A 13441-nucleotide genomic window follows, 5' to 3' on the forward strand; every position below is an offset into this window, starting at 1 on the left:
CCACCTTGGCACCTTTGGTCGAAATTATTATTATTACCTCCTGTTACCCTCATCGTCTTCTTGGATTTAATAATAATATTATTATCATTACCTTATTGCTCTTACCCTCCCTCTCCGTGCTCCATAGTTTCTCATCATCTCGCTCCATCCTCAATTCTTACTTCCTCTCCACATCGTTTCTTCCGTTCCTTTTCCTCCCCGATCTCGATTCCCCCTTAGAGCCCTTTCCGATCTGATACGCCATGACGTCGCCTCTAGTGACCGAAGCTGCGCGCATTGCGCGCCAGTTTGACTATTCCGCCGAGCAGGTCCAGAGCGGTGTCAAAGAGTATATCAGAGAGATTCACGAGGGCCTCACCAAGGAGCACACGACACTCAGCCAAATTCCTACCTATGTCACCTCTGTGCCGAACGGTACTGAGAAGGTACTTTCTCTCGTCAAACCCACCGAAAAACCCGGCAGGTGACTGACTAGAAGATGTTTGACAGGGCTTGTACCTTGCTGTTGATCTTGGAGGCACCAACTTCCGGGTGTGCTCAATCGATCTTCACGGAGATACCACATTCAACCTCACACAGTCGAAGATCATGATCCCTCGCGAACTGATGGCTTCTGGTACTTCCAAGGATCTTTTCCTGTTCCTAGCTCGCCAGATTGAGGCATTTCTGCGAATCCATCATAACGAACACTTCGAGGCTCACCTGAGACGTCGTCGTGAGCCAAATCATGAAGAGGATCTCTTCGACCTGGGCTTCACCTTCAGTTTCCCTGTGCGCCAGTTGGGGATCAACAAAGGCACCCTCATTCGCTGGACAAAGGGCTTCAACATCCCCGACGCCGTTGGTCACGATGTCTGCGCACTCCTGCAAAACGCCATTGATGAGCTGAATCTTCCCGTTCGCGTGGCCGCTCTTGTCAACGATACCGTGGGAACCCTGATGGCTCGTTCCTACACCTCTCCCGGTGATACTTCAACTTTCATTGGCGCCATCTTTGGCACTGGCACCAATGGTGCCTATGTCGAGAAGCTCGACCGGATTACCAAACTGCGGACGATTGAACATTCGGATTACGAGAAAGCAACCGGAGAGATGATCGTCAATGCTGAGTGGGGCAGCTTTGATAACCACCTCAGTGTCTTGCCCAACACGAAATGGGACAAGGAGTTGGATGAAGATAGCAACAACCCGGGCATCCAGATGTTTGAGAAACGTGTCTCGGGTATGTTCCTGGGTGAGATCCTGCGCCGGGCTCTTCTTGATCTGCACAAGGACGAGGCCTTTGGTCTGTTCAAGTCAGATCAATCCTCGAAAGTTGTCACTCCGGAAAACTCGCCCCTGTACAGGCAGTGGGGTATTGACACCAGCTTCCTCAGCTTGGTGGAAGCCGACAAGACCGATAGCATGGAGGAAGTCAAGGTAGCTCTGAAGGATCACTTGAAGATCGAGAACCCTAGCGACGACGACTGCCAGGCCGTCAAAATCCTGGTGCATGCGATTGGCAAGCGTGCTGCCCGCCTCAGTGCTGTGCCACTTGCTGCTATCCTCATCTCCACTGGTAAACTGGAGACGGATGATATGGTCGACATCGGTGTGGATGGAAGTCTGGTCGAATTCTACCCCAACTTTGAGGCATACATTCGCGCCGCTCTGCGGGAGGTCCCTGAAGTGGGTGCCGCTGGCGAGAAGAAGGTGCGCATTGGCATCTCGAAAGACGGAAGTGGAGTCGGTGCTGCCCTGATTGCTCTTGTCGCCAGGAGGAATGAATCTGGATCTGCATCGAAATAGAAGTTTGGAGAAATGGGGGAAAAAAAAAAGGAAAAAGGGAATACAATTCTAATGCCGAAACGAAGTATTGTCTATTCTGCGTTCTGCCGATGGTCTTTGCAATCTTTCCACACTTGACTGAAACGAAGCACCTGCTTGCAATCTTGGTCAAGCACACTTCTTCAAGCTGCCAGTCTTAGGCGGCATCATCCGTGGCAGGTTGGGCCTGCTCGGTCTAGGATGTACAGGAGGCCCCGCTTTCCAAGACCAAACCCCAGTTCGCATTCGGTGGGGGAATCGAGCGGCTGAGCTCTCATATGCATGGACTTCGTCATCCTTGCATTGATCTGGTGTCGGAAGCTAGGCTTGGAGACTGGAGGTGTATCAATATCGTCATTTAGCGGCGTTGTACTACCCATACTATGGGATATATCAAGTGTTAGGAATCACTCATCTGCCATGGTCATCTGATACCTTCGTCATGGAAGAGTAATCGTAGAAGCGAACAGAAGAAAGATCTCACTGTTTCTGCAATTCTTCAGCTACAGAGGAATACTGTTACACAGCTGCTCTGTGCATAAGAACGGACCTGAGCATTGGATACAGCTATTGTCAATATGATGGCATATAGATATTCCTCTCTGTAATGTATCTTGTTACTTACGCATACTGCCATGCATACTGCGGCCTGTATGGAGTACCTACCTACTCCATCCAGATCCTCATTCTCGTCAGGTCGCACATTAATTTCGGCTTAATATTCCCTAAAGTCTATCGCCATGTACAATAAGGTCTCCAAGATGTAGATAAAGCAAAGCAAGCTCAAAATCGGCCTGCAATAGTCACAGTAGAGTTGACGGAAATTTGAGCCTTTATCTAGTTAAGCCTCTAATACACAACTGTAAGCCACAAGCAAGGGGCGGCGAACTAGGGCTTGGTGGTGTCGATCTCGAGCGATGATCATGGCACAGGGCACTTTGCTTGATTACCATGTCTGAAGTGAAATAGATAATAGAGTATTATCTACCGAGTGATAATGATATAGATATGTTCTATTCTTGCCGGCGCACTTTATCATGTCTGATGGGGGCTGATGCATACGTAGTGAGCAACTTGGGGTCGTCGAGGTTGGATCACGGGGATAGTAACCTTGGAGGATCAGCAATGGAAAAAGCAAAGAGTATGTTTGTGCGTATTAGGAGTTTAGCTTGTGCTTTGGACTATTTCCCCTAGGCTTAAAGTGTATGCTGATTGCGGAATGGGCTGATCTGCATATGGTACTTGTTAGAACCTAATGCGATGGAGACAACTAGGTACCTACTTGAGATGATCCGTCTCGGCAATTGTAGACTTCCGACTCAGAAGACCCAGTTCACACTCTGGAATAGTAGATAAAAGTAAGGTATGGAGAGATTACACATTGACGCGAGGTTCATGGCAACCATCCTTGAGACACGGAGCCACTTTCGGAATGCTTCATTGTTTACTCTGTTGTGCACAAGGATCACCGGGTAGATCAAGGATTGACATTCATACAGCTCTCACGGAAGGAAGGATCGGTTATCCGAGTCTTTCACCAGTCTAAGACATGTTGTTGAAATCTTGAAATGCATTAGATGGTATTCTTCGCCCTTTTGGGAAAATGCATTCCTTTTAGTTCATGGATACATCTACTGGTTGGATACTTCACACACCACGTCAGCATATCCCCCTCCTCTTTGATTGCAGTCTTCTTTGTTTACTCTCTTACGTACCATACCGGACGGAAAGGAGCATAACTCCCGGTATGTATGTAAGGCTATGGCCACTACATTAAGGTAGGTACCTGGATGTGCTTTAAAAACTGGCCAGCCAGTGAATGGCAGGTTGCACAAACAATCCCCGTTTAGTAATTGCTCCCTCCTTTCCTGCTTTTTGCCATTGCCATTATCCTGCAATGGGCTGAGAGTGATTTCGTCTCCTATTTTGGCTCTCACAGTCAGACATCTGTCCATTACTTCTCCAAGGCGTCAAAACGCCACCACCTGCTTCCTTGTCTGAAGTCGATCAACGTGGATTCGAACCTTGTGTGAATCAATCTTGCCTCTTCTTTTGGCTTGATGCTCTGATCTAGATTCTGTGAATTTACTGTTCTTCAAGTTCAACTCATTTCCAGTCGTTCCGCGTTGCTGTCGGCATTGATATCGAAGGACTCTAATACCACCCTCTCATCATGGAGAACACTGCGAACAGCCAGTCGCAGCATGATCCTGGCCCAAATTGCTCACAGACAAAGCTCACTTCCGAGCCAAACGCACCAGGAAGACGACAATCATTTGACAAGGAGAGCACACTAGTGGAGTCCTCCCCAGGGCTTGAATATCCCCAGTCACCTGTTCCTGAGAGGCGCAGTGACGGCCAAGCAATGGATATGGAATACAGCGAGGGCCATGTGGATGAAAAACAAGAGCCAGAATATCTGAAATCATGGAAACTGGGCTTGGTCATGGCCAGTATCAGCCTTGTGATTTTCTGCATGTCTTTGGTACGTACTCTAGAGCCAGCTTACTTTTCCAAAGGGACAAGAGTAAGAAGCTAACTGACTTCAATCGGGTTCACTAGGACAATACTATTCTGGCGACGGCGATTCCCAAGATTACGGATCAGTTCAACTCTTTGGATGATGTCGGTTGGTATGGAAGTTCCTACATGCTGACCTCTTGCTGCCTGGTGCTTCCATACGGCAAGTTCTACACGTTCTACTCCACCAAATGGGTCTACCTCAGTGCGATAGCCGTCTTCGAGATTGGATCTTTGATATGCGGCGTCGCTCCTAATTCTGTCGCGCTGATCATTGGCCGTGCGGTAGCCGGTTTGGGTGCTGCTGGATTGTTTACTGGGTCAATCCTGATTATCTCCCAGACCGTGCCACTGCAGAAGCGACCAATCTACACTGGTGTGGTGGGTGGTGTGTATGGCATTTCCAGTGTAGCTGGGCCTCTGATGGGTGGTGCCTTTACCGACCATGTCTCCTGGAGATGGTGTTTCTATATCAATCTGCCTATCGGGGGTTTGACTTGGCTCTTCATCCTTCTGTTTTTCAAGGCGCCAAAATCATATAAGGATAATTCGAGTCTCAAGGATCAGCTGTCGCGGCTTGATCTGCCAGGTCTCCTCGTCTTCTTCCCCGCCATCGTCTCCATGCTACTGGCTCTGCAATGGGGAGGCACCCAGTACAGTTGGGGAAATGCCCGCATCATCGCTCTGTTCATCGTGTTTGGAGTTCTGATTGCGATCTTCATCGGTCGGCAGCTATGGGCGCAGGACAACGCTACGGTGCCTCCTCGAATATTGAAGAACCGTAACGTCTGGGGTTCTGCATTTTATAGCTTCTGTGTAGCAGCAGCGTTCATGTTGTTTGTTTACTACGTACGTGTGCATACAGGAAACTCTGTGCTCGAGGATTTAGATTGGCTGACTTCTGGTTGCACAGCTTCCGATTTGGTTCCAAGCCATCAAAGACGTCTCGGCGACCAAATCTGGTATCATGAATCTGCCCATGCTGCTTGGAACAGTTCTGATGTCACTCTTCTCTGGGGCCATGGTTTCTGCAATTGGCTACTATACACCCTTCATGCTGATCTCCCCTGTGATTATGACGATTGGGGCCGGTCTGCTATCGACACTGAAGGTCGACTCCGGGCATGCTGTTTGGATAGGGTACCAGGCCCTGACTGGGATAGGGATTGGCCTCGGATTTCAGCAATCAATGATTGTGGTGCAGACTGCGGTTCAAGACACGGATGTCGCCAGTGCGACGTCCATCGTGATGTTCACGCAAACTCTCGGAGGCGCGCTGTTCGTTTCAGTCGCACAGAACGTATTCCAGAACCAACTGTACAAGAATCTGGCCATCCAGGCGCCTAGTGTCAATGCTGCGCAAGTCGCAGGTACTGGTGCAACCATGCTGCGACACGTTGTTTCCGAGGATGTTCTGCCAGCAGTCCTCATTGCCTACAGTAACGCCATCACCGAGTCGTTCTATGTTGCTGTTGCCATGTCGGCGGTTTCGATATTCGGAGCGATTCCAGTGCAGTGGATCTCCGTGAAGGGGAAGAAGATCGAGGCACTCCCGGCTTAGACTTGGGATTTCTGTGCGAATATAGTTTGCTATTACATTTGACTTACTGAAATGGATCGGGCGTTGGCATGGGAGTCGAGGACTTGCTTTGCAGCTCTCATTGCCGTCTGTAGATGACCTGTACCTTAGTTTATTTCCACGGCGCAGGATGACAAACTTCTAATGAGTGAATAACTACGACATAGCTAGAGACAAATCGAAACATCCCTCCTTTTATTATTGTTATGATTTGTATCATTAAGCCTACACAGCAGCATACAGGCTTAAATAGATCCCCCAGACAACCCCACAGGCACTCCCAAACACCACGCGCCTTTCCACAGGAACAACCGTATACAACAACGCCGACACAACAGGCCGATACTTAAGCCGCGCAATCATGATCGGCCCAAAGTCCTGCCCTCGTCAACATCACCCCCTGCAAGAAACAAACTGTGAAGAAAAGAGACGTACCTCAAGGACCAGCTCGCCGATCCTCCTCCATCCCACTCCCTTGAGCACATTAATCAAAACAATAAACAAGAGAATATTCATCACCGACCCAACAGTCTGATCGAGAAAGAATTTCATTAGGAAATTACCCAGCCCGGAGCGCGAGCGCCATCGTGCTCCTGATACCCGGTGCGGGTCGTGCTTCTCCTTCTCCTTGACAGGGAGCAGATCCCCCGGATCAACCGTCACAACGACAGCACCAGCGCCACCCTTGGCCTCAGCAGCAGTGGCAGCAACGGGCCTGCTCCTCCCCGGGAATCCCGGCCATCTCGCCTCCAAATACTTCTGCCAGGAGAAGTTGATGGGGACGATGATGATGGCGTAGGTGAGGAATTGGAGGAGGGCGAGGGTGTTGAGGGTGAATGGACCCTGCATTTTTATTCAGGATTGTCATTGACACTTAGAAAGATTGAAGAAGGCTTACGTCTTTTTTGTGCTGGGCGATTATTTGGGCGAGGATGTTGGAGAGGGCGTTGAGGAGGGTGGATTGGATTAGGGTCGTTGTTAAGGGGGAGGGCATTGTGCGCTGGGCATACGCATGAGCTCATATGAGCATTGCTATTCCTTGGTCAACACATAAAGTTTGCAGGTTTGGTTTGATTTGAGTATGTAGATAGACGTTGTAACTTGTATGTGGTTTTTAGCATATGCTAGAGTTACATTGCATAAACAAGCGCAGCGCAGCGCCAGCCAAGCCACGTGCGGCAACCGTGTCTTTTGTTTGTACGAAGTAGGGACTACTACGTGTGGACTACCTGTAGCTGTGATCGTCAAGCCAATAATATTCGTAATGATCAAATGCTTGATTGTCATAGCTCATGCAGTTTTTTACAATTAACATCCGAGTATCACGTTCAAAAGTTCAGAGTCAGACCCTTTTCCGGACAATGACATTCGGCCCATACTTGGAGCTAGTGAAGTGATCCACCAGCGCCAGCTGTCCCTTCTCGTCCTCGCCTTTGTGATCGGCCAGTTCAAAATCAAACAGGAACATCAACCGCGCAATGGTCATCCGCATCTCCATGAACGCCATGCTCTTCCCGATACACCCCCGCGGCCCGATGCTAAAGGGGCAGAATGCCCTGCGCGCCAGCTCAACGGCCTCCTTGCTGGTCGTCCATGACTCGTTGCTTGCCTGGCATGTCGCGCCCTCGATCCATCGCTCGGGGATATAGGCCTCGGGCTCGCGGTAGTACTCGGGTTGCCGGTGGATCGAGTACGTCGGGGTCCCGCAGTCCGTACCCTCAGGCAGAAAAACTCCATCGATCACGGCGCCGCCCTCCATGACTTCGCGCGGGGGCGCGCCGGGGACGGCAGGCGCCAGACGCATCGCCTCGTCGATGCACGCCTTCAGGTAGACGAGCTCATTGAGTTTGGGCCCGGTGATGATCTCCTCAACCGAGGAGAAGTTCTCGCGGATCTCCTTCCGGAGAAGTTCCATGGCGCGCGGGTTGCGGACCAGGTAGAAGATCGTCGCGGACATCGTGGTGGATGTCGTGTCGCTGCCGGCAATCATCAGGACGTTCGCCTCGCCCCAGAGCTCGGGCGTCGTCAGTCCCTTCCCGGTTTCGGGGTCCTTGGCGTTGAGCAGGTAGTAGAAAAAGTCCTTTTTGGCGTCATGGCCGGCCTGCGTACGTTCCTTGGCCCGCTCGTTTGCTTCGGTTCGGGAGTTCATGATGAAGTTCCACCGGTCGTTGGTCAACTTGTGGATGAAGATCTGGTCCAGATGCCAGGTGTCTAGGGGCATCCACAATCCGCACTTGACTTCGTCAGTTTCTGTCAATACCAAGTGGGGTGAGGAAAAGTGCCATACCACATAGTGCCGATTGGCAGCACGATCGACAAGCTCGATCATTTTCCGCCGTCCGCTCGAAACCAGCATGTCAAAGCTCTTTCCAAAGCACAGCTCCCCCATCACATCATAGGTCAGATAGCTGAACCAATCCCCCATGTTGAAAATAGCCGTCGCCGTCGCGCTCTTCTCACCCTTTCCCTCGAGCCCACCAGTCAGAATTTCACAAAGCTGTCGCACATGCAGCAGCATCACATCCTCCATGCTCTTCAGCGCGTGGTCCGAGAAAGCCTGGCTGAGCACGCGCCTCTTGCGCCCGTGCATCGCCTTGTCGATTGCGTTGTGCGTGTTGTACACGCTCTTGATGGCGGGGAAGGCATTGTAGAAATTGGCCTTGCGGAGCCGCTTGCCATGGCCGTAGATGTCGTGCAGGCCGCGATCCGTGTTGATGGAGACGAAGTTGGGTGCCGCCCGGACATGGGATCCGTATTTCTCATGCAGACGGTGAAGCCATAGGTGTCGGTCGCCTTTCAGTCCGTGGTATAGTTGTACCCAGGGGGTTATGGAAGCGAGGAAGGGTCCGGGAATAGAGCGCAGAGGGTGGAAGAATCGATTGTACGTGATATATGCTACTGTCTGCGTCCGAGAATGTCAGCGCTGGCACCATGATTATAGCATAGTACGAACATAAACCCCGCGACTTAAGGGTAAATTAACTTACCAAACCCCCCAGGAGAAACAAAAGCCCTTGCACCGCCCCCCAGACTGACAAATTCTCCAATAATGGTTGAACTAGCATGATTTCCAAGCAGCAGATGAAACAATGATGAATGATGATGCCGGCAACTGCAATCACCGATGCTAGCCGAGCTCAACCGAGGTAGGTCTCACTCCGATAGTCTTTTCACTTCCCCCGCAAAGATGGAGCTAGAAGCAATGATGAAATGGGGAATCGACCAAGGTAGAGGTAGTATTCCACTGAGTGCGTAAGATCTCTCTAATGTCCAGCCAAAGGGGTTCTTTATATCTTGCGCTGGCTCGGTTAGATGCGGGCGTACTTCCGCTGTCCATGCAGTCATCGTTTGCGGACTGCTGACAATGATAAGAGTAAGTAGCTTCAAATCATTACCAACGACTAAGCAAGATGTTTATAGCATGGGGATGTGCAAAGATTACCTGTTCTTTTGTTGAGAGCTGTTTGTACAGTACGTCATAGAGACAGCGACACCCGCTGATTTAAGCTTAAGTATACAATGTAGGTAAATTCAGGGATATGTGTGCATTCGTATTTACCATGCGAGAATATGCTTCTATTCATCTTGCCAACCTGATGCCGACAGTAATCTCACTCACCATTTGATGGTGCACTATATCTCCTGCCCGAAGTTACTCGGCTTCAGGAGACTGTATCCACTACTCTTCTGAAGACAACCGTTGATATCCGACTTCAGTTGGCTTATAGAATACCTTCAGCACCCACTGAAGTGGACCGCGGAGCAATTGCGGGTATTTGGCAATAATACGAGCGGAGAATTCGCGCAACACTACTCCATCAGTATACCGCTACATAGAAATCGTGCGGCAATGCTGCACTCTATACTGGGAGCCGCCAAATCGCCGCTATCGGCTGAGGATTGGCAATGTGCTTAATGGAGGATATATGCGCAGTATCTGCCAATGTGCAGCAGTTCGGAGGGTGCCCATTTTCTGCCGTGCAGACGAGGATTTGGTTCCACATGGGTTCATAGGGTGATATTCAGAAGCTAAGTGGTATAGCCGTGCAAGCCACCATCGAGAATCCATTGTTCATTGTCATCGTTGTCGTCCTGGACGCGCCGCCATGCCTGTTTGCGTTCTTTTGTACTTACCCCTTCTGCCTGCTTGTCTCCCGCAGCCTTCCAAACGGGTCGTAGCAGCCCGCCAGCTGCAAGTAGTGGGTTCCGACTGAAAGCTTCACCGCCACTTGGTTTCGACTCTTCGTGCGAAACATCCTCGACGTCCTCATCTTTCTCCTCTGCGGCCGAGCTCGACTCCGCAGGCGGGGCAGACTGATACACTCGAGTCACGCGACCGCCCTTGATATCCAAACTCATGATGGTCTTCTTCTTCTCCCACTCCGGCCGCGCCTGTTCCTCCAGCTCCCGGAGTATCCGCTGCTGTTTCTTCAGCGCTAGCGCCCGCTGAGCCGGGCTCATCCACAGCGTAGACGCAACATTCGGCGTTTCGAAATCCGCAGCCTCATCCACGACCCGCGTGCGCTTGGCGTTCTGCGCCTGGAACTGAAGTAGCTTGTCACGGTGCGCCTTAGCGGCGTCAAGCTTGCTGTTTCCCACGGGAGTTGGGCCTGGCCCACCCTCCCGGTGGACACTTTCATTGTGAACCCGCATCTTCTCCTGTCCGCGCTCCGCGCGCAGCTCCCGGATCATACTCTGTACTTCTTCGTTTGATAGGAGCGGCGTCCCGCAGAATGAGCATGGCTGGAGACCTTCGAGGGAGCAGATGATCTTGCCGCAGTTCAGGCAGTTCGGGGCCGGTTCGAAGAGCGGGTGGATTGTAGCGTAGCAATTGCATTTTTGCCGGCCACCGCCTAAGGTCGGATTCGTAGAGACTTCGAGGGCGGCAATCGCGGCCGTCAGGTCGGAGATGTTGTTCGTTGTAAGCGATGCTTTAGATGAGCCTCCGGTGGCTGAGTTTCCGCCTCCGTGTTGTCGGGAAGATGACTTGGCAGCTTTCGACTTGACGTTGGGAAGGAGATCCGAGAGCACTGGACCCGACGCGGACGGCGGATTCTTAGGAGTACCCGACGACGACCGCGGCGCGGGGGATTGGGTACGTGACGACGCGGCGGACGAGTCAAGCGACGACAACGCGTTCTGCTGCAGCGGAACCTGCAGCGAAGAAGCTGAACCCTTTGACCGTAAAGCAGCTGTATCCTGTCTCGCCTGCCGAGCCGGCGCAGCAGACATGTAATCCGCGTCTTGATCCTCCTTCCTATACCCTCCCGCCACATTCCCGAAATTCTCAGGCCTGCGTACGGGCCCTGCGCTGTGAAGAGGCGCTTTGGGCTTTTTGCCCCTCTTGGCTCCGGCTCTTGTCCCAGAATTCACATTATCAGTGGTGTATGCGTCGGCCGCTGCGGATCGCTCTTCCCGGCCTCGAGCTGGCGATGGTACGGTGGATTGGGTTCGGTTTTGGTCTCGTCGGGCGCTGAAGGAGGCGATGAATTCGAAAGCTGCGGGGGAGTCACCGAGGAGGTTTTTGAGATGCTCGGCACCTTCTTCCTTTGGAAGACTGGCAGAGTAAGTGATGATCTGTGTCAAGGACTCGTCGTCCAGTGGTAAAAGCTGGGCCAGGCGAGGAACTGCCCACGCGACGAGGTTTGAGTTACTCATGTTCTGCGCGCGGACTCAGCGGATAAGCTCAGAAAGAAGTTTATTGAAAGAAAGTGAGTGACTCGTCTACCTTCATGCCAATAAGACTGAACGGTCAAAAATGAGGCAAGGTATGACGAGACTCGATAAGCGCATCGTCGGTGGGTTTCTGCGGGTCCGGACGTCCTGCGGCAATATCCGTCTCAGCTTGGAGCTGATTCTAGACTCCACAGTTGGTGGTTGCACAAATGTGATGATCAAGATGTAGAAAGCCGGCGTCTCTATTTATATTTATGACTTGGCCAGTCAACTACTTGAAGAGGTCACTTGATAAAATCACAAGCAATGTTCCATGCGGGCGCTATCGAGGAGCTGGCTGGTGTTGCCAGGCTATTGTACATATCAGTGCTCCATCGTCTATGCCAAAGACTAACTGGTCGGACAAGCAAAGAAAAACAAATATCCCAGAGTAAGAAGCCACAAATGAGACAGAAGAAAGAAACGGAAAAATGAAAGAAAAAGGGGCGCCAAATATGTCCCAAACCGTTCAGCCAGGCATGTTTAAAGTATCAGAGCAGGTTCCTGTTGACGCCTTCTGATGCCCAATATTTACGTCAATATCGTTAACGACAAAGGGGAAATAAAACTTTGGATGGAAATTATGTTCAGAGGATTCATCCTCGAAGTAAGTGACCTTGCAGAGACCAGGAAAAAGCAAGCTCAATGTGGCCAGGGACAGGATGATAAGCTCATGCGTTGTCTTTGGCTTCACGTTTGATGTCAACGTCTCCAGAGGCCGCCGCATCCGCGGCTGCAGCCATATCAGGTGTCAGACCGTTTCTCAGCTTGCTGCTTGGAGGCAGGGGTGGCTTCTTTCCAGATAGCTTTTTGTGGGTGTTGAGCTTCTTCTTCTTCGTCAGAGTTGGTGGTGCGTCATCGTCCGCCAGTGGACGCTTCGGAGGTCCGGTACTTGGAGAGCTGTTGCCATTCTCCATGGGCGTTTTGTTACGATTGGTCTGTCGACCTGATAAACCCATGCAACGGTCCAGATGCTGAGCAACTCGCGTCACCACAAAGTATCTCGGACAGTTGGGACATTTCACGGTGGGATATGACACCTTCTCCTGGGTGGCCTGTTTGAAAGAGCTATCAGGAGTGGTCGGAGGACTGGAAGCGGGAGTGTTGGAAGCGTTAGTCTGCTTTTTCTTCTTTGGGTTCAATTTGTCCGTGGCAAATGGATTCCCGTGCACGTCGTGCCCAGGTTTTGTGATCAGTGGCTGATTCTGACAGTATTCGCGATACGGATCTGGGGGTGGACGAGCGCCGACTCCGGTTACCGGATATAGCAGACGTGGCAAGCGACAATCAGGACAGATAATTTCCTTGGTTGTCTGAAGAGGATTGCCTTTGAGAAAGACCTTGCCATCTTCGAACACCGCACCGTCCGTTTCCACCCGGATGTCCTTGAGGTCTTCTGAATCCACGGATCCCGTAGCCTTGCCGCCTGCGTCTTCACGACGCCTGGCTACTTCTTCTTCGGCTTTCTGCCTGGCAACAACTACTGCGGAGCGCATGCGAGCGACCTTTTCATCGCGATGAACTTGAGCAACGATATCATGGATGATGTTGTAGAATGTCTCATTGAGGATGTCGCAGGTCTAAGCTGGTCAGCTAATACGCTCCGAGGCACCATACTCGGGAGACAGCAAGTAGAGAAATGAGGAGCCAGCTTACCAACTTTGCGATGGTTCCTGAAGGCGGGGAACTCCCCCGAGCTTCTGTTCCCTTCGAATCACCCATCTTGGCCAAGTGATCTTCTGTTTCAGAGTGGTTAGATGAAAGACCGAAATCCGGGATAAGCTCTGGAGTCATGTTTGCGTAGAGATGAAGAGGTGGTAT

At 51.3% G+C, this 13441-nt stretch overlaps 6 protein-coding genes across 6 annotated transcripts; 2 read left to right on the top strand and 4 right to left on the bottom strand.

The window, feature by feature from the left end:
* Positions 1 to 242: 242 nt before the first annotated feature.
* On the top strand, positions 243 to 1788 carry glkA (glucokinase glkA; the record flags this gene model as incomplete). Its single annotated transcript, XM_043290155.1, has 2 exons — positions 243 to 425; positions 490 to 1788. The coding sequence occupies 2 exons, from the start codon at positions 243 to 245 to the stop codon at positions 1786 to 1788; spliced, it is 1482 nt and encodes a 493-aa protein (XP_043146090.1).
* Positions 1789 to 3979: 2191 nt separating this feature from the next.
* Positions 3980 to 5887, top strand: Aud_005226 (MDR family MFS transporter; the record flags this gene model as incomplete). The annotated part of the gene is made up of 3 exons (XM_043290156.1): positions 3980 to 4291; positions 4369 to 5175; positions 5240 to 5887. 3 exons carry the CDS (start codon positions 3980 to 3982, stop codon positions 5885 to 5887), a joined length of 1767 nt encoding a protein of 588 aa, XP_043146091.1.
* A 243-nt stretch (positions 5888 to 6130) lies between these two features.
* Aud_005227 (uncharacterized protein) lies at positions 6131 to 6899 on the bottom strand (the record flags this gene model as incomplete). Its single annotated transcript, XM_043290157.1, has 3 exons — positions 6131 to 6283; positions 6341 to 6748; positions 6804 to 6899. 3 exons carry the CDS (start codon positions 6897 to 6899, stop codon positions 6131 to 6133), a joined length of 657 nt encoding a protein of 218 aa, XP_043146092.1.
* A 348-nt stretch (positions 6900 to 7247) lies between these two features.
* Positions 7248 to 8970, bottom strand: Aud_005228 (cytochrome P450; the record flags this gene model as incomplete). The annotated part of the gene is made up of 3 exons (XM_043290158.1): positions 7248 to 8138; positions 8193 to 8807; positions 8893 to 8970. The coding sequence occupies 3 exons, from the start codon at positions 8968 to 8970 to the stop codon at positions 7248 to 7250; spliced, it is 1584 nt and encodes a 527-aa protein (XP_043146093.1).
* Positions 8971 to 9934: 964 nt separating this feature from the next.
* Positions 9935 to 11563, bottom strand: Aud_005229 (C2HC5-type zinc finger protein; the record flags this gene model as incomplete). Its single annotated transcript, XM_043290159.1, has 1 exon — positions 9935 to 11563. One exon carries the CDS (start codon positions 11561 to 11563, stop codon positions 9935 to 9937), a length of 1629 nt encoding a protein of 542 aa, XP_043146094.1.
* Positions 11564 to 12291: 728 nt separating this feature from the next.
* On the bottom strand, positions 12292 to 13414 carry Aud_005230 (SGF11 family protein; the record flags this gene model as incomplete). The annotated part of the gene is made up of 2 exons (XM_043290160.1): positions 12292 to 13200; positions 13277 to 13414. The coding sequence occupies 2 exons, from the start codon at positions 13412 to 13414 to the stop codon at positions 12292 to 12294; spliced, it is 1047 nt and encodes a 348-aa protein (XP_043146095.1).
* Between the last annotated feature and the right edge of the window lie 27 nt (positions 13415 to 13441).

The sequence above is a fragment of the Aspergillus udagawae genome (genome assembly GCF_001078395.1).
Source record: "Aspergillus udagawae IFM 46973 DNA, scaffold_3, whole genome shotgun sequence".
Lineage (NCBI taxonomy): Eukaryota > Fungi > Ascomycota > Eurotiomycetes > Eurotiales > Aspergillaceae > Aspergillus > Aspergillus udagawae.